Source organism: Manacus vitellinus, unplaced genomic scaffold (genome assembly GCF_001715985.3).
Source record: "Manacus vitellinus isolate BGI_N305 unplaced genomic scaffold, ASM171598v3 scaffold_5_pilon, whole genome shotgun sequence".
NCBI classification, from domain to species: Eukaryota; Metazoa; Chordata; class Aves; order Passeriformes; family Pipridae; genus Manacus; species Manacus vitellinus.
The window spans coordinates 3967257-3990188 of NW_021940682.1; the positions used below are offsets into that span (position 1 = coordinate 3967257).

General features: G+C 38.5%; 1 protein-coding gene across 10 annotated transcripts in view; it reads left to right on the top strand.

The window, feature by feature from the left end:
- Positions 1 to 22932, top strand: part of SOX5 (SRY-box transcription factor 5) — a 335957-nt gene that overhangs the window by 231037 nt on the left and 81988 nt on the right. For 6 of the 10 annotated variants that reach the window (XM_018080711.2, XM_018080707.2, XM_018080709.2 and 3 more), the window contains 2 exons: positions 5137 to 5260; positions 17833 to 17918. In XM_018080711.2, coding sequence (XP_017936200.1) covers positions 5137 to 5260; positions 17833 to 17918 — 210 coding nt within the window. The remainder of the gene's footprint in view (positions 1 to 5136; positions 5261 to 17832; positions 17919 to 22932) is intronic. The other 4 variants (XM_018080708.2, XM_018080710.2, XM_018080715.2 and 1 more) reach the window with 1 other exon arrangement.

The window sequence follows — 22932 nt, forward strand, 5'->3', positions numbered from 1 at the left end:
ACCATGAGCCAAGTGTTTCTGGAGGAAGGAAGACCAATGCAATTAAACATGTCATTTTTTGAAGGACAGATTTATGTTACTGCATGTTAAATGTGCATTACATTCTTTCATATACAGTAGAAGAGATGTTTAACTTACAAACACGTCGCAGGCAAGAAGATATTCATACAACAGTTTGAAGTTAATGGAATAATTCACGTGCATCCTCTGTTCTAGGAATGTAAAATCTGAACTTATTTGAGGCAGCTGAGAATAACTCAAATGAAAATAAAAATTAGCCACGCTGCTACATGAAGGAGCCACGTAAGACTCTATTTCAGCAAAGATGCTCACACAGCTCCTGAAGGGCACATCTTCTGAACAGTTCAAGAGTAAAGTACTGCTCAGAGTGTTGTCAGTTTGTAGAGAGGAGAGCGTTGCTTTTTAGCAGCCATTCTTATTCACACTGAGTAATTCGTTACTCCGTCACCAGTCTCACCAACATGGATAGAATTGCTTCTGAAGAACTAGAGGTGGGTGGACGAGCAGTATCCACCCCTCAGTGGAAAGTGTTCTGTGTGGATGCCGAGAAATGCATTGAGATATTTACCTTGGAGAGAGGAAAACTTATATAAAAGCTGATCCTAATAAACATGTAGTGAGCAACTGCGGAAATGAAATTGGTGAAAGGGTATGAAGAGAAAATAAATAAAACTAATAGCAGCTGCTGTGTTAGGGGCTTAGGTCTGTTGAAAGTATGGGTTTATGTTATTTGAGAAATATTATAAGCCTTCTATATTAAGCAAAAGTCATGTGAGGGAGGGGAAACTGTGAACTTTCAGTTAAAGATTTTGTCAGGATGCATGGGCATAAAGGACATAAGGTCGTGCATGCTACCCTGATTCTGGCATTTCCTAAGATTTGAATGTCTGAATTTGCAATCTTAATGTTTCTTTAAACTGTTTTGTGTGTGTAGCTATTTACATAGTGACCCAAAGCACACGTGACACTTTACAGAAAATAGAGTAGAACTGTAGTTGTCAAGTGTTTGCAATCTAAATTTATTTAAGTCACAGCAGGAGCTAGTAACAAACAGTAGGGGTAACTGTTAAAAACATACTGCTTAGTGCTTAGGTAGCTGTGGTAACCATAGTATGTTCCTAAAAGTAGGTAGGAGACCAGAATTTAGGCAAAAATACTACAATTTTAATGAAGCTGGGAATGCTGGGAATCTAATCTGGCTACACTGAATGCATGACTTTGTGTGGTTGGGTTTGTTATGGTCAAGTCATAAAGGACATGCACAGATTTTTGAAGATGCTGGCCCAGGCTCCAACAGCCTGAGTTGGTTCCAAGTTTACTAACAAATTTCTTTTGATACGGTAAGTCATTTAGGGCCAGGTTTTTCAAGGGCCCTGAAACAAATAAAGATACAGTGAGGCACTTTTCAAAATGAAAAGTCTCTACAGGCAGCTGTGGGTGCCTCAGTTTCCCATTTGGACAGTAGATACATTATTAGTTTCTTGTGATATGCTCATACTGGTTTTTGCATTGATAAGTTCTTCAGGGATGGTCTTGTTTCTGGATTTTCAGTGCCAAGTGTGAAGGTTCCCTGGTTTGGCTCTAGGTTAAACTTGGTTGGAGTTTCTCATGCTCCTAAAATACATTGCCATTATGGAAGATCTGTTACTGTGGTCATTATGAATTAGAGAACCTTTACTTTCTTGGACTGTTTGAACTCTTGTGCATCAGCTTACTTAAGAGGTGTTATTTCTCACAAACTAAATGTCAAGTGGTGCGTCTTTCAGTGTAACATGGGCTTCCCTTTTGCTCCAAATCACTTGTCAGAGATATGAAAGTATGAATTCCTTGACTGGTGAATCAACTGTATAGAATATTTTGGTCTCACGACATTCGGTTTGTTTCTTTGTTATTTTATGTGCATTATGTGCCTTTTCTGTGTGTACCATGCACCTGCAGGTTGTCATGCAGTACAAGAATACTTCTGGTTAATGTGGCATTCAATTAAAAGGAAGATCAGGGAACTGTGTGATTGGTTGACATCGTGGCAACAGTATGTGTAGTGAAAAAACAGGCCCTTGGAAGATTGTATCTGTATCATCCAAACTAACATCATAAAGTAGATGAGAAGTTACAAGGTGAATTTGTAGCCCATAAAATCTGTTGGGAATTTTCTAAGGATTTAAAATACAGTTTTCACCTTTAGGAAATTAGAACTGAGAAAAGGTAATAATGTAGAAAGACTGTCAAGTGGAGAATCTTGATAGCTGTGTACATTCTTAGATTGTTGAAGAGGTATTTCTTTTTATGGACATATGTCCATTAGCAGAACAGGGTCTGGAAAACAGTTCTGATTTGCAGTCCATTATGTTCAAATTAAAAATGCAGTATAGAGAAGTTACCATCCAGAAAACACTGGAAACTATGTAAGCCATATAATAAAAGTAATTAGAGAGAAGTAACTGACATAGTAATGGCTTAAAAAAAAAAAAAAAGAGGGAAATACCCTTTGTGCCCTTCATGTAAAACTCAGGAGGGCCTGTATTTGGTGTCTCTTAAAACAGTTATATCCCAGCAATTCTAGTTAATAATAGTAAACATAACAAAAGTTAAGATGTAGTAGTTAAATGAGCCTTAAAAACGAAGAGTCCGTAATTTGCATTGTATTGTGTCAGGTAATGGGATTAAAATAAACTAATGTTTGCATTTATTTATATTTAGGAGAAAATGAAGTGTAGCTGTTTGAGTGCTGCTACATACATTCCATCCTGGAATGAAAATCACATTGTTTTGACTGCGTTATTTCTGTATCCATGCAAACCATCTTCATCACTCTATAGTTCTTACCTCCTTAATGCAACCGGGGTTGTGTCATTTGAAATTAGTGGGTATAAGGCCCCTTGGAGAGATAAAGAGGAGCAGCGATTTGAAAAAAATGAAATGCAGCAATCAGAGTTAAGAAGAAAGGGCATTTTCCTGGTAAATGTTTTCCTAAATGGGAATTTTTCAGTGTGGTGTTTTGCTCGTGTATTTGGCAGTCACTTGGAATCAAGTGCAGACTTGTGCTACATTGTGGGCTTGGCAATGACAATTTGTGTGTGTGTGGTGCTTTAGTTATATTAGCCCTGGAGGCAGAGTTAACACTTGCAGTGGGACAAGAGTATTTGCAGTCATCAGAGAACTTTGCAGTCAGCTTCAATAACATCACTCCATTTTTTTCACTTTTTTTTTAACATTTTTTTTGGCAGCAGAGCTCTTAGTAGAACCATCTGTCTTTCTATTAGTGTTTTTGAGTCCTGTTTTGAAGCTTCTTTGCTTGGCAAAGTCACTTTCATCCTTGGAAACCATTTAAAAAAAAAAGTTCTGTGGCTCTTTGCCGAAGAAGAGTACTATGCAAAAATTCCACACGGCTGTTCATTTTTGTTCTAAAAGAATATAGTTACTTTGTCTTTGTCTTTAAAAAAAAAGCAAACCACAAAACCCCAAACAAAACAAACAAAAAATAAACACATGAAGAAAAGGCAGATATTGGGCTGTACTAGGATGACTGACTGGGGATAGAGAACAAATCACATTTTATGTAATTTTTTCTCCAGCAATCCAGCTGAAAGTATGTATGTCTTACAGTTAACAAGATCAGAATAGAAAGGAAAATACTGAAGTAACAAAAAATGGATCAAGCTACTTCAGTGACTGGAGCTACATCTACTCCAGCTTCAGTCCCAATATTAATCTCCCACTGCAAGAATTTCCGTCAACAGCAATCTTGAACTTCATCCCTGAAAATTATTTCAGACTATAAAGATACAGTCAGCACACACAGAGGTGTTGACAGGTCCTGGCATAAATTAAGAGGTTATCATCCCAAATTTCGTATCATTCTTATGCCTTGTAGCATCATTGGGTGAACTGAGACATCTCCTGGATTTTCAGGAGATTAAATTAAAATCAAATTAAGTGCAGATGCTGTGGTCTGAATTGTGGCAGCCAAGGAGCTCGTGCTGGTTCTCTTTTGCCAGTTCTGCTATGCAGGCAATAATGAAGGGAGTAACACCTTCTCATGCCTCTGCTCATAGCAGGTTGTCTAATTCTCCTAGTTTCTTGAGGCTGTGGATCACAAACTGAACTGCAGTCTTCGATAACATATCTGCCTCTGGTACCTTAGCTTTACAGTGCCATCAAAAATCTAGACGAACTCTCTTAAAACTTGAGTCAGTCTCCCGTTATTGACTGATCTGGTCAGTGCAGTGGGGTTTTTTAGTTAAAACTAGTCATTTAGCATTTTAATCTAGAAAACTTTTTTGTTTCTCATCTCTGTGAAATACAAAGATGATGTCCATTTCTACCAATTAAAACCTCTGACAGAACTGGGTAAAAGCAATAGTTTTAGATTTTAGTTTTAGTTGTGCCATGACCAAACTCCAGTTTTGATGACTAATTTCTGCATGTCCTAAGTCCCCTGCAGTATCCACTTAATATAATATTTTCCACTTCCTGACTTGCATGGTTGTGTACAGTTGCTGTGCAGAGTTGAACAGCTAATGCTTCAGACATAGCTGTGTTTTATTTCTGAATAAAATGTCTCAACCTTTTTTCTTACCATCTCAGAGACCTTATCTTACACCTGCACAAATAAGTACGTGTGTATGGGCAGAAAAATAGTACTGACTGTGCTGTTTGCTACTTATGCACTTGTTTTGTACTTCTTAGAGGAATGTCTTTTTGTTTGGGCTCAGTCAGGGTGAAAGCTACTGTCTGAGGCAGAGATAGTGTTACACAGTGGAATAAAAGAGAAGAAAATACCACCCTACAGTCAAAAATAAGAGAGTCATCATGGACTGGGGTGGGGGGGAGTAATTAAGTGGGACATAGGTATGCGTATATGTGGAACTATATATGGAGGTATATGGATATAGCTATGATATAGATATGTGGAATCTTAGTTTATTTTGGATGAATGTAACTCCTGTGAAGTGTTTGGTGATCAAGATGAAGCTGAATAGTGGATGCTACTGGGACACCCCGTTACAGAGAGGCGTGTGCCAACCTGACCTCAGAGCAGAAGTAAAAGAAAGGGTGTTAGCAGACATTGTATGCAGGAAAAATTCCGTGTTTGATTCTCCCTCTCCTGTTCAGCAGGTCCAGGGTCAGCTGCCTCCATTAATGATTCCCGTATTTCCTCCAGACCAACGAACCCTAGCAGCAGCTGCACAGCAAGGATTCCTTCTTCCTCCTGGTTTCAGCTACAAAGCGGGATGCAGTAAGTCCTGTAGATTTTTTTTTTAAGCTGGAAACGGGTACAGGGCACAGTTTCATGCCAGTCTGTATAAAAGTATCACCTCACTGAGGGACAAAGCCTTTAATTTGCAGAGATGAGGGTGAAACAGAGGATTAGTCGTTACCATATGAGAAAAGGTTGTCAGAGATGAATTATGTGTTTCGACATAACAGCAAAACGTTTCACACAGCAGGTAGATTTGTGCACCTTCTCTCTGACAGGTCTTTTTGACAAGTGAACATGCTCATGACCACACATACGAACTTGCATCTGAAGAGAAGCTATTTGAAACTTCCAAATAAATTTCAACACTGTTGTAAGAAAACATGTTTTTTCCTGAAGCAGCCTGCTTACTATTTGTGAACTGAGGGCCTATTCTAGTCTCTTTCTTCACACAGAACTCACATTAATCTCAACGGGGGTTCTGCACAGAGATCAAAGATAGCATATGCCTTTCAGTTTGATGGACTAACACAAACTATGAGTGTATTTATGAGAGCCTAGCACTAAAAAATACAGCATCTATTTTTTTCATCTTTGAAAGATTTGTATTGTTCTCTACAATCCCCAGATTTTCTTTTTAATTTTATTTAAGCCTTCTATAGGATTTCATGTTCCTGTCAACAGGATGATAATAAATACAAGTTAAGGAATAGTCGAGGAACTGTATGTCCATGAATAGACTTAGCTAGAGCATGAATTTCATGGACTTGCTTTCATATTTGTGCTTATGCAACTCTTCTGCCATCCGTTTTCTACTGAGTTATCTAGGACTTGCTTGTTCTACCCTTCTCTGTCTCCAGCATGGATGTTTAGCTTTATTATATCCATGTCAGTGTATGCATCTGTGTCATTGACTAACTCATGAATTCATCAGGTGTTTTGAATTACTCAGCCCTTGCCACTGCAGCTGTTTCGTAAACTTGGAACGTAAAAAGATTTCTTTAGTTAAACTGGCTTAGCCACAATTTCAGATTTCTTTCAGTTTCTGAACATTGTAGATCTTGAGAGCGAACTGTTGTGTCTTTGTCCTCTAGTACCTTTCCCTAAGATTGTACAGACTGGGACCACTACTGAAAATTATTGCTCAAAACACTTCATGTCCTTCAGCAGCTCCAGTGCCAAAATGTAGGCTCATTCAGTTCTTCCAGTGATTTCACCTGCAGTCCCTCTCAGCTGGGAGAAGTAGTGATTCACATTACAGAATGCTTAACTGAAAGCCACACTGACTGTGAATGCTACCATAACTGTAGGCCTGGAAAAGGTCAGGAAAGCACCCTGTTAGTTATATATGGCAGTTAAATTAGTTATGGCAGGTTAATGAAGTCCAGTTTGGATAGAAAGAGTTGAGATGGGTTTTTTTCCCTTCTTTTTACTGCATGCACATTAACTTTCTAAGATAGACCTATAGTTCCTCACATCTATGAAGTAGATATGACATTACATGTTTGTGTAACCTTGAAAATAAAAAAGAAAGAAAAAAGAGCAAAGTTGCTACTGCTCCTGGCAGTAAGGCTTGGAATTAACTGCATGCCAAGGTCTAGGACTGAGCAGAAGCCAGTGGAAAAACAGCTCTGTGTTTGGTGATTCCCTGGCACGTTTCACTGAATTTGACTGAGAAGCTGAGGAAAAGTGATAAGTAGTCCAAAGGATTTCTTCTTTTCACTCACAGTTTAGTATAAACAAAAAAGCATATACGGATTTAGCTACACCTAGAAAGCTTGTAGCAATGAAAAACCTAGCTGCCTTGAAACTACATGTTCACATCAAGTAATGGTTTTGACAGACCATTAAAATATATTTCTCCCCCTTTTATGCTTGCCCTACTGTGTATCAGTACACTGTAAACCAAAGAGCTTTGGATAAAACTTTGTAAAGCACCTGAGCGATTTAGGAGACCAAATCTTCACTTGAAGAGTGACAGAGGCACTAGGATCCAAGTCTCAGGGTTATTTAAGAAATACTTGTACTGTAAACTTCATGCTATCTTGAGCTGAGCCGAGTGGGTACCAGCACAGAACTACAACAGGGAACATGGAGCAGATTAATTTGCTCAGCTTCTGAACAGGTTAAATGCCTAAGTTCCACTGAGTTTGCTTTTGGATGCAAGGCCTTCCTAGGAACTTCAGAAGACCCCTCTAGAAGCATCTTCACATGTCTGCCATTCTGTGTTCTAAATTTAGTTTATGTGCCTTATGAAAATGGGCCTCGCTTCTACATCTTCCTGGCCTTTTTGGAAAACCTGCTGTTTTTTCTGGACTGATATATTTTTCAGAATAATTTTGTATGGCCAATTGATAGGAATTCTTTAGCAATGATTCTTTTATTTATTAGCATTAGCAACCTGCACATAGGAACGATAAAAGTAGTTGTGGGACAATTCAGTTCCAGTCACAAATAACCGAAAACTATGAAAATTTTCTTATATTGTTCCTCAATAGAAGGGAGTTTTGAAAATTTGGGGGAGAAGGAAGAGAGAATTTTTGTGACAACCAATACTTTCATAACTAACTAATGATGCTGAGTACGTTGATTTTGGATATCTGTTGGGGACACCTTCAAAGGGAAATTCACACTGTTATGCACCCTGCCCCTTTGAAAAGTCAGATCTTCAACAGTGTGCCTGAAAATCAGCAGCATGTGATCTAAGATGCTGCAGATCTCTCTCTAGTCAGCTGTGGAATTGGTCACAGCTGAGGGCTGGGTTGCTGCTGTCTGCAGCCCCAGTGGCTGCAGAGAGAACCAATTGCAGCTGCTCATCACTGTGCCTCAAACTTCCAACATACAGGCCAAGCTTCTTGGTTAAGCTCTCCCTAACTTGCTTCCATCCAGGCTGGGATAGCAAGGACCCTGTGCTAAAATTGCTTAAACCGAGCCGGCTCATTTTCATGGAAACGTGTTGGGAAAGGATTAAACAAGCAGCTTGGTCACAGTGGTAACCTTTAGCTGGGAGCTGTGCTTGGAGATGGTGGGCTCTTCAGCCAGCACAGCTGCAGCTGGAAGAGGATGTGTGATCAAGCCTCGAGGTCAGCAAAAGAGAAAAAAATGATGAATAGCTTGTTATACTGCTGTTCTGCTTTCATTCAGCTTAGATAATTAGATCAGATTAACTCAGTGCTTTCTGATTCACCTGTCCCTCCCAACAGAGGGTCAAATGTATGTTTCCCTGTGGTTTCAGAGAATGTATGTGGTAGGATTCCTCAGCCAGTGCTTTCCAACAGACTGGTGACTTACCCAAGGAGAGACTGGAAAGGATGAGTACTTTTTGCTCTGCGTGTACTTTGTTTTCTGAGGATTTGGCTGAAAACAACACAAATATAGTTGTAACAGTTAATAGCAGTGGTCTGTTTAGACTCCCCTCATGGCAGATACCTAAAGAAGAGTAGAAGAACAGGGCAGAATTATGCTGATGCTTCATCTCCCTATGCTTTACCAGGTTCCAGGGACTGAGGACTCAGGTACCTTCTGACCTGAGTGGTGGCATTGTTGTGTGATATGTTACTGAAAACAAAGAGGTTTCTTCTGCTTGTGTTCCAGCCTGATTGAAAACATTCTAGCTAGATGAAATGCTCAAAAGAATACAACAATATCAATCTCTAATATGTGCAAAGCAACTTATTCAATTATACTTTTCCAAATATTTTTCAAAATTGGGTCAATACAGGGAGGAGAGGGGTAAATATTTTTTCCATGGTTACATGGCAGGTCATGGTCTTTGGCTTCCAATTTGATGCACTAAATTCCCTTTTCTTTCTTTTTCTTCACAGCAGATCATGCTTGGGTGTGGCTTGGTTTTTCATTTTGTTTTGTTTTTTTAAAACAGATGGTTTGCATTACATAAGGGACAATTTACACAAGTTGACACTTCCCCTTTTTTCTCTATGGCATATTGTGTGGTGGTAAAGTTGGCAGAGATAAAGAGAGGAACTTCTATTAGGATTACATTTCTATTTGAGAAAAAGATTCATAATCTATGCTTCCAGTTGATTTTTAACCTCCATCCCTAGTTATACTTGCATATATAAAATAGTTAATATTATTATTTATATTTAATATTAATATTTATATTTAATATGATTACAACCAAAGTATTTATTTCTTATGAGAAAAATAAGTTGGCAGTATGTGATGGACTGTATTGTCCACAATTAGCAAGAAAAATACTGGTCACCTACTTACTTGCTCCATGATTAGTTATCCATGCAGTGTGTGTTATCTGAAATTTAAGTATTTTTACTTCTATGCAAACCTCTTTATATGTATTTTATTGTACACATAATATGTATTTTTATATAGATGTATAATGCAAATCTTTTTATGAAGAGCTGATGTTTCAAAGTGGATTAACTAAGTTAGTGACCTACAGCATGAGCAGATGTTAGGAGTTAACCCCAGGATCCCAAGTATTTAAAATGGTTTAGCAGCAGATGAGCACCTTGCATTTGAGCTGATGTTGAAAGCAAACAGAGCCCAGTTAACGCATTTCCCAAAGCTTCTCCCACATTTGGGCTCTACAGATTGGTTCAGACCATTTAACCCTTTTTTTCTTCTCAGCCAGCATTCCATAACTACAGCTCTCACTAGATCAGCTCTACTTCTGATACTTAGTGGATAATAGACATGACTCCCAGCATTTTAGCAATGGCAAGTGAAATGTCAGCTCTGCTGAGGTCTGAGGAGCTGTTGCTGTTGACTTCACTGAAGTCAGATTTCACACCAGATGATACAGATCTGCTAGGGCCACTCTTAGAAATAATTAGAATTTATTTAGAGCTAATTAATATTTGTGAAGTGCTTTGAAAGCATAAAAATGGTGTAAGTGATAGAAAAGGTTTTGTATTGTGCCCTTTAAAAACTGCATAGTTCTGCCTCTGAGGAGGCTGCTCTTCAGTCGTAGGTAGTGTGATCCTTTTATTAATGCACATATGTATAGATTTGTATGTGGAATACTAAGGCATGATTGTATCTCCTGTATAACAGATAATAAAGGGAACAAAATAAAGATTTAGGAAAGCAGAAGAGGCTGCGTTTGGGGACCTAGTTGCAGAAAAGGCAGAAGGAGTTAGGCTGAGGGTGTATTTTCAGGGTGTTCAACACTGGGTGTTCTTCAACAAATGCAAGTATCAGAATGCACTGGGTCAGAGTGCTTCTCTGTGCTGCTTCTGTGCTTCTGCATTTGCAGCACTGTTCACAATTAACTTTCCACTAAAAGACACAGAATAGCCCAAACTTTGTCAAGAAGGCAGGTCTTCCCCAATCAGTGGTGCTAAGTAAGATTAATTTTGGAAACTGCACTCGATCACTTCTTAAACCATTTGATGATCACATTAAAAAGGAAGGGAGGTGTTGACTAACCACTTAGAGCAGCGTGGTATGTTGCATCAGTCCTGAGGCTTTTCAGTATGACTGAAGCTGTTGAATTCCAGAAAAGTTCTTCTCTGGAAGATGAAGAACAATAAACTTTGTTTTCTAAACCGAATTATTTGAGGATTTTTAGGATTTGTTTTCTTTTCTCAAGAAACAATAGTTGATAAGTCTGTATTTCTAGGAGCGGGGTTTACCCCAAGTACATTTTCCAGGTTATTTGCAAATTCTCAGGAAAGCTTCTAAGTAGCCTTTTATTTGCTGATACCTATGTTATTTTTATGGAAATACGCCAGATTTTGGAAACAAGAATTCTTTTTCTTTGCCCGTTACTCCTCTCCCCTGCGGATAATTTGTTGTAACAAATCATATTGTGTTCACAGTCAGATGTCATCAACACGAGGTTTCCTGAAAATGCTTTAATCGCTATTTCAACCATATCCAATTAGGGGGGAAAATGTGAATATACAGTAGGTACATTGTATGTGTCTTAGATATCAGCTCATTGGTGCTGGAAGTGTTCTAAATAAAATAATGCACAGAAAAGTTATCGATGAAATATCTAATTACCTTTCCAAATTGGCAAAAATGTGCAAGATGAACAAGCCAAGCCTAATAAAATTGAAATATGCTGAATTATTCATCTATATTCTGAACAGTAATTCTGATGTCTGATAAAAATGAAACTCTCAGTTAATTGGTTCCTCACACAGTACAATAAAATTAATGTTTAGGAGTTAAATGCCATAAACTTCCTCGGGGAAATTTGCTGATGTATCTCTGTTTTGTAGTTGATCACATGTTTCATTGTTTAATGGAGTATCATGTGGACAATCTTATAATTTTTCTTATGCTCAGTGTCCATGTTTCTGTCTTCTAAAGAGACTGAGTGCTAATTTCTGATTTAACTGTGTCAGCTGACATACAGGTCATTGGCAATCACCAAATCACAAGAAAAAAAAATATTGACATTGCTATGCTTTTATCAGAATGACAAAAATAGGAACCATGTGTTGTGAGGACCACATACTGTAGCTTCTTTATAAAGATGCTAGTCATCTTTCAGGGCTACTGTTTATGCCTTGGAAAAGAATGAGCATATGACTAAACCCTCATGTTCCCCCCAGGATAAGAAAAGAGTAATAGCATTGTGAATAGAAACAGCAAGAAGGAGGAATTTTTGGTAACAACTTTGCCTTTTAGCATACATGAGAATGTGTCAGTTCTGTAAGGTTGCAGATGCAACGGAAGGCATCAGGGCTGCACAATATAACAACACATCTAAAGACTGTTTCTAAGGGAAAGAATTCCATAGCTCCTGATCTCTGTGTGGGGACTTCTCACAATAATGCTAATAATAACAAAGCAGACAAGCAAAACAATGGGGTCCTGTAAAAACAGGCTGATAGTTTTAATTCTGTTTCTAGGTCATGAAAGATGTTTGGTGGTACAGCACTGTTATCCACATGTGCACAATCAGATAAAGGTGCTGATTTTTAAATTCATGGGCGTGCACAAATGGGTGCTCTGGAAATCATAGGATTATTCTGGTTGGAAGGGACCTTAGAAGGCTTGTAGTCCAATCTCTTCCTCCAAGCAGGGTCATCTAGGAGATAGGATCTGATTACTCAGGGCTTTATTCAGTTAGGGCTTGCAAACCTCTGAGGACAGAGAGTGCACAACCCTGTTTTGACAGCTTGTTTTAACATCTGGCTGTCCTCATGGGGAAAATCTGATCCTCTCTTGATTGTCTTTATGTCCATTGGCTCTTGTCCTCCAACCAAACACTGCCAGGAGGAGCCTGGCACTGTCTTGTTGATCACCTCCTCATAGGGATTGGAAGGCTGCTTTTAGGTCCCTCCAAAGCCATCCCTTATGTGTGCTGAATAGTTTCTCTAAAATACAGAACAGACTACTCTCTCTCAGTCAGTACTGTCCAGACCTATCTCAAAGAAAATCAGGGAACTAGTTTGGATATCTTTTTGGAGACCAGGTGATATCTTCTTCATACTCTTTTTCTTATTTATCTAAATCCCCAATGCCTAGAGCCAGAAGTCAGGGAACACTGCTTTCACGGCTTCCCGTTAGTTTTACTACACATCCACCATCACACCAAAAAAAAGGAAAGGAAAATGGTGATGAGGTTGAGAATGAATGAGTGGTGAGAAGAGATGCAGTGGATTACCTATCAGTTAGCCATTAGCTGTGATTGTTCATTATAAATACACTTAAATGATAAATTGAGTGTAAAATTATTGTGGCTTTTTCTAGAACTTGTCAAAAATGGGGGGAAGATAATGTAAGACTCCTTTTCATTCAGCAGAAGCTACTATAAGGAAATGTTTATTCCGATATTTTTTCATGGAATTTAGTTTTAGAAATTATAATTTAAGAATTTGGTTTTGTTTCCTACTCCTTATATTCTTCACTCTGTTTTCTTTTTTTTTCTTCTTCCATGACCTCCAACATTTTTCATTTGCTGTCCCTGAAAGACAGGTAGGAGGAAAACAGTGAGTTTTTTAAAAATCATGGGAAATAAACGCCCTACTTCTCCTCTTCTGGTATCCCTTTTTTAAGAGAAGAAAATTTCAGGAAAAAAAAATCAGAGTGTTCTATTGTTTCATGTAATCAGGTTCAACTTAAAAATCCTGTCAAAACATTATCATTTAGCATTAGCATGTAGCTTGATTTATATAGCAAGTAAGACAATTGTGCCTGCTCTGAAGAGCTTGCAGCCTGTCAGGAGACAAGACAAGACACTAGGGGGGATTACACCACGAAGGAGAATAAATGAGATGAGTGACAGAAAAAGGAATACAAAAAGCATCCTAGGAGTTTGGGTGAATGGTGCAACACGCATAATGTTGGCTCCTGTGCTTCATTTTTGTTTGTTTTTTTTTTTAAAAAAAAAACCTTAACATTTTTTAATTTATTAAACTCCTTTGATAAAATTTTGCAAAACATATAAATGGTTTAAGAGCCACTGTTGTATTTCCACATCATTTAACATCCATGAACTTGGTAGCTAGTCAGTTGAAAATCAAGTTCCTAAACACAGGGCTGTTATTTTGTGTTTTGGGACAGGATGTCCACTTGGCTCTGTACCACAACTTACTTTCACAGAAAAGTGTTTTCAGTGGAGTATCATAGGAGAGTTCATAGAAAGAGTGGTTTGGAAGTGAATGTACTTCATGAAAAATCCTCTTGTAAGCAAGATCTTGGAAGATTATTTTGGGCAAGGATGAAGGTGTGATTTGAAATTGAAAGAAGTTGCAGTGCATAAATTATCAGGAAAGAGGTTCTGGGTATGTTTGTGGAAGACAGACCAGAAGAAGGATAGAGAAATAAAATACTGGCACAGAATTGAGGGTTCAACCTTGCATTCTTTCTTCCCTGAACCACTGGTATTCTCCTTTGCTCACAGTGTCCCCAACACCTCTAATGTACTCCATCAACTCCCCCACATCCCCTTCACTTCTTCAGGTGCTGCATCACCAGTAAATTCTGTGCTCTTTTCATATAGTCAGCCTCAAATAATTCTGTTCTTCAAAGTGATGTTGCTGAGTAGCTGGGAAATAATTATATATTAGAGAATAATACATCAGCTAATGAAATAATTTTTAGCTTGTTCTCACAGTAAAAATCCTGGCCTTTGATCTGCTTCAGATTTTACCATATAGGGTACTAAAGAAAAACAACAGCAACAAAACTTCTCTCTGATGCTTTGTTTATAAGAAAAGTTCACACATAACAAGAGGCAGTTTGGAACATGAAAGAACTGCACAAAATATTTCTTTTGGTAGCTGAGAGATGCAGGGAGGTACACTACTGCGTGCATGCATGAGTAGATTAATAGTGAATTTTGTAAATGGAAATGTAATGTGGTTGTTTGAGAATTTATTGGTGTTCTCCGTTGTGCAAACTTCTGACTGGCTTGGGAAATATCTATTTCTATTAACTGTATATCTTGCCTCACATTCCTGAAATGTTCCTAGAGCTTGGGAAAAAAATGCAGCCACTCTTTACATCTAAAAATAAGATATTTACTGAAGATGTAATGAAATCGTTAAGACATGCATTTCCCAGACTTCAGAATTAGCTAGAACTGCTCAGTGAGAAACTTCATTCTGTGGGAATAAATTTATGGATAGTAGAAAGATGCATGATGTTCTAGAGAAACAGCAAGAAATGTATTTATCAGATAAGACCTGAGACCTTTGTTAGTAGTTTGAGGGGTGGCAGTTGCTCCCGCCCTGCATGATGTGAATATATAAGAGCTTGGTGTTATCATGGACAGGGACCCCAACCTTCCCTGGGAAGGGCACTGTCTGAAGAGTTGTCTGTGGGTTCTAATCTTGGCTCTTACACTGGCCTGTTGAGTGGCCCAAGCCCTGGCACGGTGTTTGAGCATATTCCTTGCTCTTCTGTGATCTGTCTCCTGTGCTAAACCACAAGATAGCAGAGGGTATTACCAAAGCATAACAGTGCAAAGATTCATGATAGGTTGCAGAAGGCTTTCATTTTTGTTTGCTGTTTTGGTTAGTTAAAATTATTGGGGAGCAGTGGAAAAATGAAAAACCCTTTAAGGAGTGAGCTAACAAAAAAAGTCTGGTAGACAGGCGAGCCTAGCTCTGCACAACTATAATCTGGTTTTAGGATGAGTTTTTGCTTTAGAATCCAGAAAAATTACATTAGCACGTATTGGTGTAGTAGTTGCTTTCTAGTAGGAGTCCCAGAAGCATTGCCTACACTTCCAAAGCAAGTGGTTGTGACCATGCATGTGGCCTTGGGATGTGCTTGTGGCCATGGGGACTTCAACATGTTCTTCTCTCATAAGCATCTCCTTGATATTTCTACCAAATGAACCATAAAGGGTAGGAATTACCACAACAGATGAGCATATGAGAATCTACCTGGCTGTTTAGGAAGGTGAGAAAAGTGGGATTTATAAATTAGCATGATGGGCTGAGGCTTACACATGTGTGTGGAGAGAAGAGGAATGCGGGACAGTGCATGGAAGCCGTCTTTGAATATGTACGTTTTAATACAAGTCATTCAAAACTAGAAATTTTAATTGACTGTAAGAATCAGTATCCTAGTGAGAAACTTTTCCCTCATTCTTTTTTTTTTCTTTTTTTTTTTTTGAGTTGAGAAACTAAAAATTTTGTGTTCTTTCATGGCTGGTTTTTGATCAAAATGTCCCCTTCTAGAGAGGAGACTTTCAGAATGCTGCTGAGATTAGCCTGTGGGCTCCTAGTGGTATGGAAGCAGACAGACACCATTGACACTGACTCTCTGACTACCATCTCTTTTTTCTCTCTGTCTTCACATGTTTAAGGCCCACGCCTTGAGTCACAAGATAACTCTCCAGAAAATTTCAAATCAGCGAAATTAATAGTTTCAGAGAAATTAATGATATGACAAGGAAAATGGGTGCCTCAGTTAAAGCAAAATAAAATTGGAAAGTGTAGAACAATGGCATCCTCTGGGGAAAAAAACCGACCAAGTCAGGGAGTCTGTTACCCATTGACAAACATAAATAGAGAGGTTGTGGCCTGGTGCTGATGCAAAGACAATTGTGGATGGGGATGCCTGGGTGGACCTTTGGGTTCTCATTGCTTGGCTGGTAGGCCTTGAAAGACTGTGAGGCTTCAGTCAGCAAAGAGTTAGTTAAGATGTTCTTAAATGTAAGCATGCACACTTAATTTAAGTTAAATATCTGTTAAGGTGCCTTGCCAGCCCGTTTTTTTGCTAGCCCTTCATTTTTAGAAGTTGTCGTATTTAATTCTTAACAGGAGATCAAAATGCTTGAATGAAAAGATCTCTGTAAAGAAGGTTGCATTATAAAAGGGAAAAAAAATATTAGCAGTTTTCCTGAGTGTGTTTATGCCAACTCAGCTTATTGCTAACATTTAAAAAACATTAGATAAATTTCATTCTCTTTGTTTTCTGTAACTAAGGCTTGATAACATTATAAACTTTAATTCAATAATAACTAATAATGCTTGTACAGAACACCCCGCATTGCCTTCTTGTCTTTTCCCCCCCCATTCATTCAAAAAAGCACAATAAAGGGAAAACTTTTAATCTGCCTCTCTAATAAAATGTACAGGAACATTTAGGTAGATTTTTCTGATAAAGTGTTCTGCCCTTTCCATAGTCTCATTTCAAGTGACTGTTTTAATAGTACAGAAATCATGCATGTCACCAGAACATAGGGACATACAGAAATGCTCTGGTGAGCCTTATTTCAGTGGGAAGTGCTTAAACTTTTTATCATTTGGAGAAGCAATATAGTGTGTGTAAGATTTTTTATTATATTTTACCAGTTTTCCTACTAATTTTGTGCACAGGCTAGTATGAAGTTTATTTTAACAAATCAGATATGTAAGGAGTGACCAAAAGTGAGTACTCCATAACATTAAAACATACCAGTCTCCATCTCAATTTTTATCATCTCAGGTAATTTTCCTTTATAAATGACCACAATTTTTCCTATCTCATCCAGCACAATGCAGTTCTTACTAAGAATGAAGTAGTTTTCCCTCAGAAGCAAAATTGGATCCCAGGTCATGAAGTGGAGTTGGTGCAGGGATTTAGGGATTTCGGAGGCTTGTATCTGATTTCCTTAACTTCACATGCTTTTTCCTGTTGTAGGATCAAACCCTGACACTAAAGTGAGATTTTTTTTTCTCACCTGAAAGAAAGCAGAGTAGTCAATTGAGTGCCATTTCTGCTCTGCATGAGGCTCAGTTTACTAACAGTGAGCGGAGTTTGGTTAACTTCATATTCTGGACAAGCTTGTAAATTTGTCCCCTTCTAATGCTGTGATCTTATCAAGGTTGTACTGTTTTCCTTTTCTTCTCCTCCACCCCCATCTTCTTTCTTTCCTTTTTTTTTTTTTTTAAGTGCAGCCTTCTGATCAATGTGCACTTTTTTTTCCCATTTCCCTAAATACATCATGAAAAAGGATGAGGTTTCCGCCTTAATTGCTTGTGCCTTTTATTCACATTCCTCTCTCAGCCAGAATTGTGAAAAGAGTGTTAGTAAAAGGCTGCACAATAGAGCTTTTCATTAGGCCTCAACAAGGCACACAAAAGAAGGCTTTTGGAAAGAGTGAATGCAGGACTTTAATTTGCAGGTGGAGAGTAGATAAAAGGTGCTGACGCCTCTATTATTCTCTTACTTAGGTGACCCCTACCCCGTTCAGCTGATCCCAACTACCATGGCAGCTGCTGCCGCAGCAACACCGGGCTTAGGCCCACTCCAACTGCAGGTAAGTCCGAGCACAATGTAGAAGAGGCAAAGGTTAAGTAAATATGAAAACCAGTTTTCTCTTCCATTGCAACACAATGCAATTAAACGGGGGTTTGGGGCTGTTCTTGTCTCGTAAAATTTGCATCTGAAGCAAAAGAATCGTCAAATGATACACATTTTCCTTTTACCTTCCAGGAACTTCTTGTTACGGTTTTTGTGTCTTTATTGTCAATTTAACTACTTTTAGGTTTGTACTTTAAATTTCTGCATAGTGGCATGTTTGCTTCTCTTATTGTTGCAGTTTAACCCAGCTGGCAACTAAGTACTACACAGCCACTCACTCACTCCACCTCTCCAAAAGTGGGATGGGGAGGAGAATCAGGGAAAAAAGAGGTGAAACCCATGGATTGAGATTAGAACATTTTAATAATTGAAATAAAGTTAAATACAGTAGGAATAATGATAATAACAACAATAATAGTAATGAATGTAATGAAAAGGAGAGAGAGAGAGAAGTAAAATACAAGAAGAACAAGTGATGCACAGTGCCATTGCTCTCCATCCATTGACCAATGCCCAGCCTGTCCCAGAGCAGCAATCAGCCTCTCCCGGAAAACTACCCCCAGTTTATAAACTGAGCATGACATTCTCTGGTATGGAATATTCCTTTGGCCAGTTTGGGTCAGCCATCTCAGCCTTGCTGCCTCCCAGCATTTTGTACAGCTTCTCACTGGTGGAGCATGAGAAATGAGAAATCCTTGGTTTAGGGTAAGTGCTGTTTAGAAACAACCAAAACATCAGTGTATTATCAACATTATTCTCATCCTAAATCCCAAACACAGCTACTGAGAGGAAAACCAACTCTATCCCAGCCAAAACTGGGACAGTTTTCCATTAGATCCTTCTGATGCAGGCTGTAATGCTGGCTAGGTGTAAACCACCAAAAGGAAATGGATTGCCAGGCAGAAAAGCTCTGTCCTGACAAGCACTTTTAAACTGCTTAAAAGTTGTTTACATGATTATGTCCATTTAGACCGTAAGCTCTTCAGAGCAATGACTGGCCCCTCCTACAGTGTTTTATGGTACTCAAGCATTTTAGGCACTGCTGTAGTGCAGATAATTAATGATTATCCTAATTTAACATAGACAATTAGAAAACAGGTGGAAAGATACTAAAGAATTTTTTTTTCAGCTACGTGAAAGAGTTGGTCTGGTAGCCAGATGTATATGATTTTCAAACTGCTGATACAATTTTAAATTTTGAAAGTATTAGGGTGTCCATGAGTCTTAATGACAGCAGTGCAGATGTTCCTCAGATATTACTGATCAGCCACACAACCCTTGTCAAGTCATTGGAATTAAGCAAATGTGATGTCCATTGCTGCAGTTTGGATTTTGCTACCTGCCATGTATGCTTTGCTGGCAGGATGAAGCTGAGTAAAATTTGGGACTAAAAGGAAACCAAAATCCAAATCATCTGTAATTCTGCATGATCTGGATTGACACTCTTTTCTAGAAACAAGAAAAAAAAAAAGTCCAGTGCTCTCCATCGCCAACGAGTCTCTCCGCTCACTATTATTTGCCAAGTCACATGGAAACAGCAGAGCTTTATACCTGCTTGGAAAGGCTCAGTGTTTATAACCAGTACGTGTGAAATGCATTCTCAAACTCTGCTTGGCCCACATCAGTATGAAGTAGACATCAGTAGATATTTCAGTTGTTTGGCCAGCGTACGAGAGCGTGGGACACAGTCCTGGGGAGGATCTTTTTTTTTTTTTTTAAATTTTATTTTAACACAGCCAGCGGAAGTTAGCTGAGTTTCACAGAAATAGCTGCCAGTGTGTAAGCTGACACATTCCATGCACCACAGAGGTTAATACATTCATTCCTATTGTGCCTTTGTATGAAAAGCTACACTGTCTGTGTGTTAGTTTCTGATTCTGTGAGTTACAAATACCGTAGGCGGCTTAAGAATCATGGGAGCCATAAAAGTCATCCCTTTGAAATGAATTTTGAGGAGTAACGTCAGTATTGATAAAGTGCTTATAATAGCCAAACACACATGAACAGACATATGGAAGAAAGAGGGGGGGGAGAAAGGAAAAACAAACATGGAGCTAACTAGCAATGAGAAAACAGAGGTCTGAGTCTAATTCTTATTTTTCATTCAGGCTGGTCCTAAAATAATCTGTCAGTGCTCCAGTAAGTTGGGAGAATGGTTTACTTTCATTTCAGGACCATCTTTGGACTGTATCTGTGCATGCTGTGGGCTGAAGTATTCTGATTAAAATAGGCTTTGTCACAATGTCAGTTTTCTTGTTAAAAGGTGGGCTTTGTGCAAATGTGACTGACTTCATAAATATCTTAGGATGAGTTTAGGTTGTGGAAAATTTGAGAACCTCAAAGGCCTCTTGTTTCTGTGCAATGAGGAACATGAAAATACTGAGCAAATTCACCTATGTTGTTTTGCTGCATGTTATTTAGTCTGGAATTAAAGGGAGAGTTTGGCAGCCACTCAGTGGTAAAAGTTCAAATTACTGACTCTGTAGACTCCCTTGAATCTTTCAGACTCAACCTCTAAGGCTATGTTTATGATGGAAAAAAATTAAAGTTGTCTTTCTTCGTGTGTTAAGTTCTTTTCAGCTATCAGTGCAACCTGTCTACTAGAAATTGGGCATACTACTTAAATTCTGGTGTCATTTGAAAGAGCCAGGCTAGATGCACTTTGAGAATGGTTTTATCATACAGTGGTACTCAGGATGGCCACTGAGCTATGCAAACATGACTTGAGCTGAATCTAGTATAGCTGCTAACCTAGAAAGATTATACCTTCCAAACTCTGTACAAATCCAGTTTAGCTCAGTGATGATGATGACTTTGTTGAGTCACAAAGAAACATTTGTGATGTTTTTTTATGAAGAATTGGCCCAAACCCACCTTTAAATGGCATTGCACTCTCTTTCAAGGGGGAACTCTTCTTACTTCAGACATTCCCGTGCATTACATATAACCACAGTGTTCCCTACAAACCCTCTGTCATCTGGTCATCAGACAGTAAAAGGTCAGGAAAGTACAATGTTCCTTCTTTTCTTCTTTTTCTATCCTCCCTATCACTCATCTTTCAGACTTTGTGTACTTAAAGCAGTGGTTTTCAGGGGAGATCAAAGGACCTGACACAATGCTCAGTTTGTTGCTCCCAGCAGAATTTGGTACACAACGTTATCTTAGTGAAGACAAAGCCAAGGAATTTTTCTTGTTTGTTTGTGTAGCGATAAACACGTCTTTGTTATTTCATTAGAGAATTTTAAGTCGGGTCATGGCTTTAGTAGTGTACCATGAGATCAACAGGAAGTACCTTTTTATCCCTGGTTGTCAGAAATTGAATTTTCTTTTTGTAAATGAAATGCACACTGTATTTATAGAAGAACAACTAACACCTGATTGTTTTCCAGTGGCAAAGAAACTCTTTATCAGTGAAAATGTAATCTCTCATTTTGAAATCCCCTGTTGATTCCCAGTGAAATCTGAAGCCCTCCATTTCTCTCCCTGCCTTTTGGGTCCACACTGGGATATACAGATTCTGTCATCTGATATCTGCCACAATTAGCCATACATGATTGCCTTTATTTTCAGTATCCACAGAGAGACTAATGACTCAGTGAGAATGGAAACTAAAACTTACATTGTTAGGTGTTGCAAAAGGAGTAGATGGATGGGACCATGTTGGAGAAGCTGGAACTAACATGATGCAAATGTGAACCTGTCCTCTGATAAAGTGCTACCTATCAGAACTGCATATTCACTCATTCCCACATTTAATGACATAAATACCATTTGAGAAAAAAATAAGTTTTAGCTTTCCTCTGGTAGTGAGAAGACTCGGTCCTGAATGTTGTGTGAAGTGTCACTTTAAAATACACTCTCATTGCAGTAAAATCCCTCTTGGTTAGCATCTGAGTTTCTTCTGTTAGTTTTTTCCCTCGTAAATATCATATGGTCTTGTTCTTCAGGAGGGATGCAGCATGGTGATTCTGTTTCAAATGAACAAGGACAAAACTGAGCACAGCCTTGCCGCTGTGTTCTACTGACTGAGGCTAATGAGTCCAAAGTACTGCTGTATGCCTTATATGAACACTATGTTTTCCTATATGGTTTGGCAGATGAGGCATTTAAATTCCTCCATCTTGAAGATCAGCATTCAAGGCTGTAAGCATAGATATCATGTAACAAGTTTTACACAAGCTAAACTGAAGTGATTATTCTAATACCGGTCATCTCAGGCATCACTCGTATGAAAGAGATGATTCCAGAAGTCTGAGCAAATTCAGTATAACATTATGTCTGATAATTTGTTTTCTGATTAAAAAAAATATTTCCTGCATGCTTTCTGAGCATTAGGAAACGAAGGACCTGATTGCATGATCTGAAAACTGATAGGAATCCACACCATTGGGAGTGCAAATGGTTCAGATTTCCCAGATTGCTTGTTTGATAACCAGATAGTGACAACGACTGATAAATTGGCAGTAATACAAATGCTGTATATACCCATAACTACATTGAAAGATCATACTGGATGTATAATGACAGCTGCCCGTGTAGTCTTACTGCATGGACATTTTGTGTCCTGTCAAAACAATATAGTAGTCTGATGTAATACAGATTTCCTGCAAACATCTGCTCTTGGAAAAAAAAACACCCCAAAAGGTTTTTTGAGTGCAGACCTTTTTCCAAAGAAAAAATTTTCTTCCCTGTTCATCTTAGCATGAAACAGGACATCATAAGTATTTTGGTTGTGTTCAACATTATGGCCAAACCTGTCACTATATGAATCAGGAGAACTTCATGTTAGTGTACAAGTTTGAAAGCATTTTAGCTGGGTCTCAGTCCTGAACACCAGTCATTAGAAAAGTCATGATTTGTTCTCGTTGGCTATTTCTATAAAGATGATGAGTAGATTCAGACCCTAAACATATCTGGAAAAATAGTTTGGCCAGGTTTTTTAGTCTCCACTTTCTTTGTTACGTACTTGG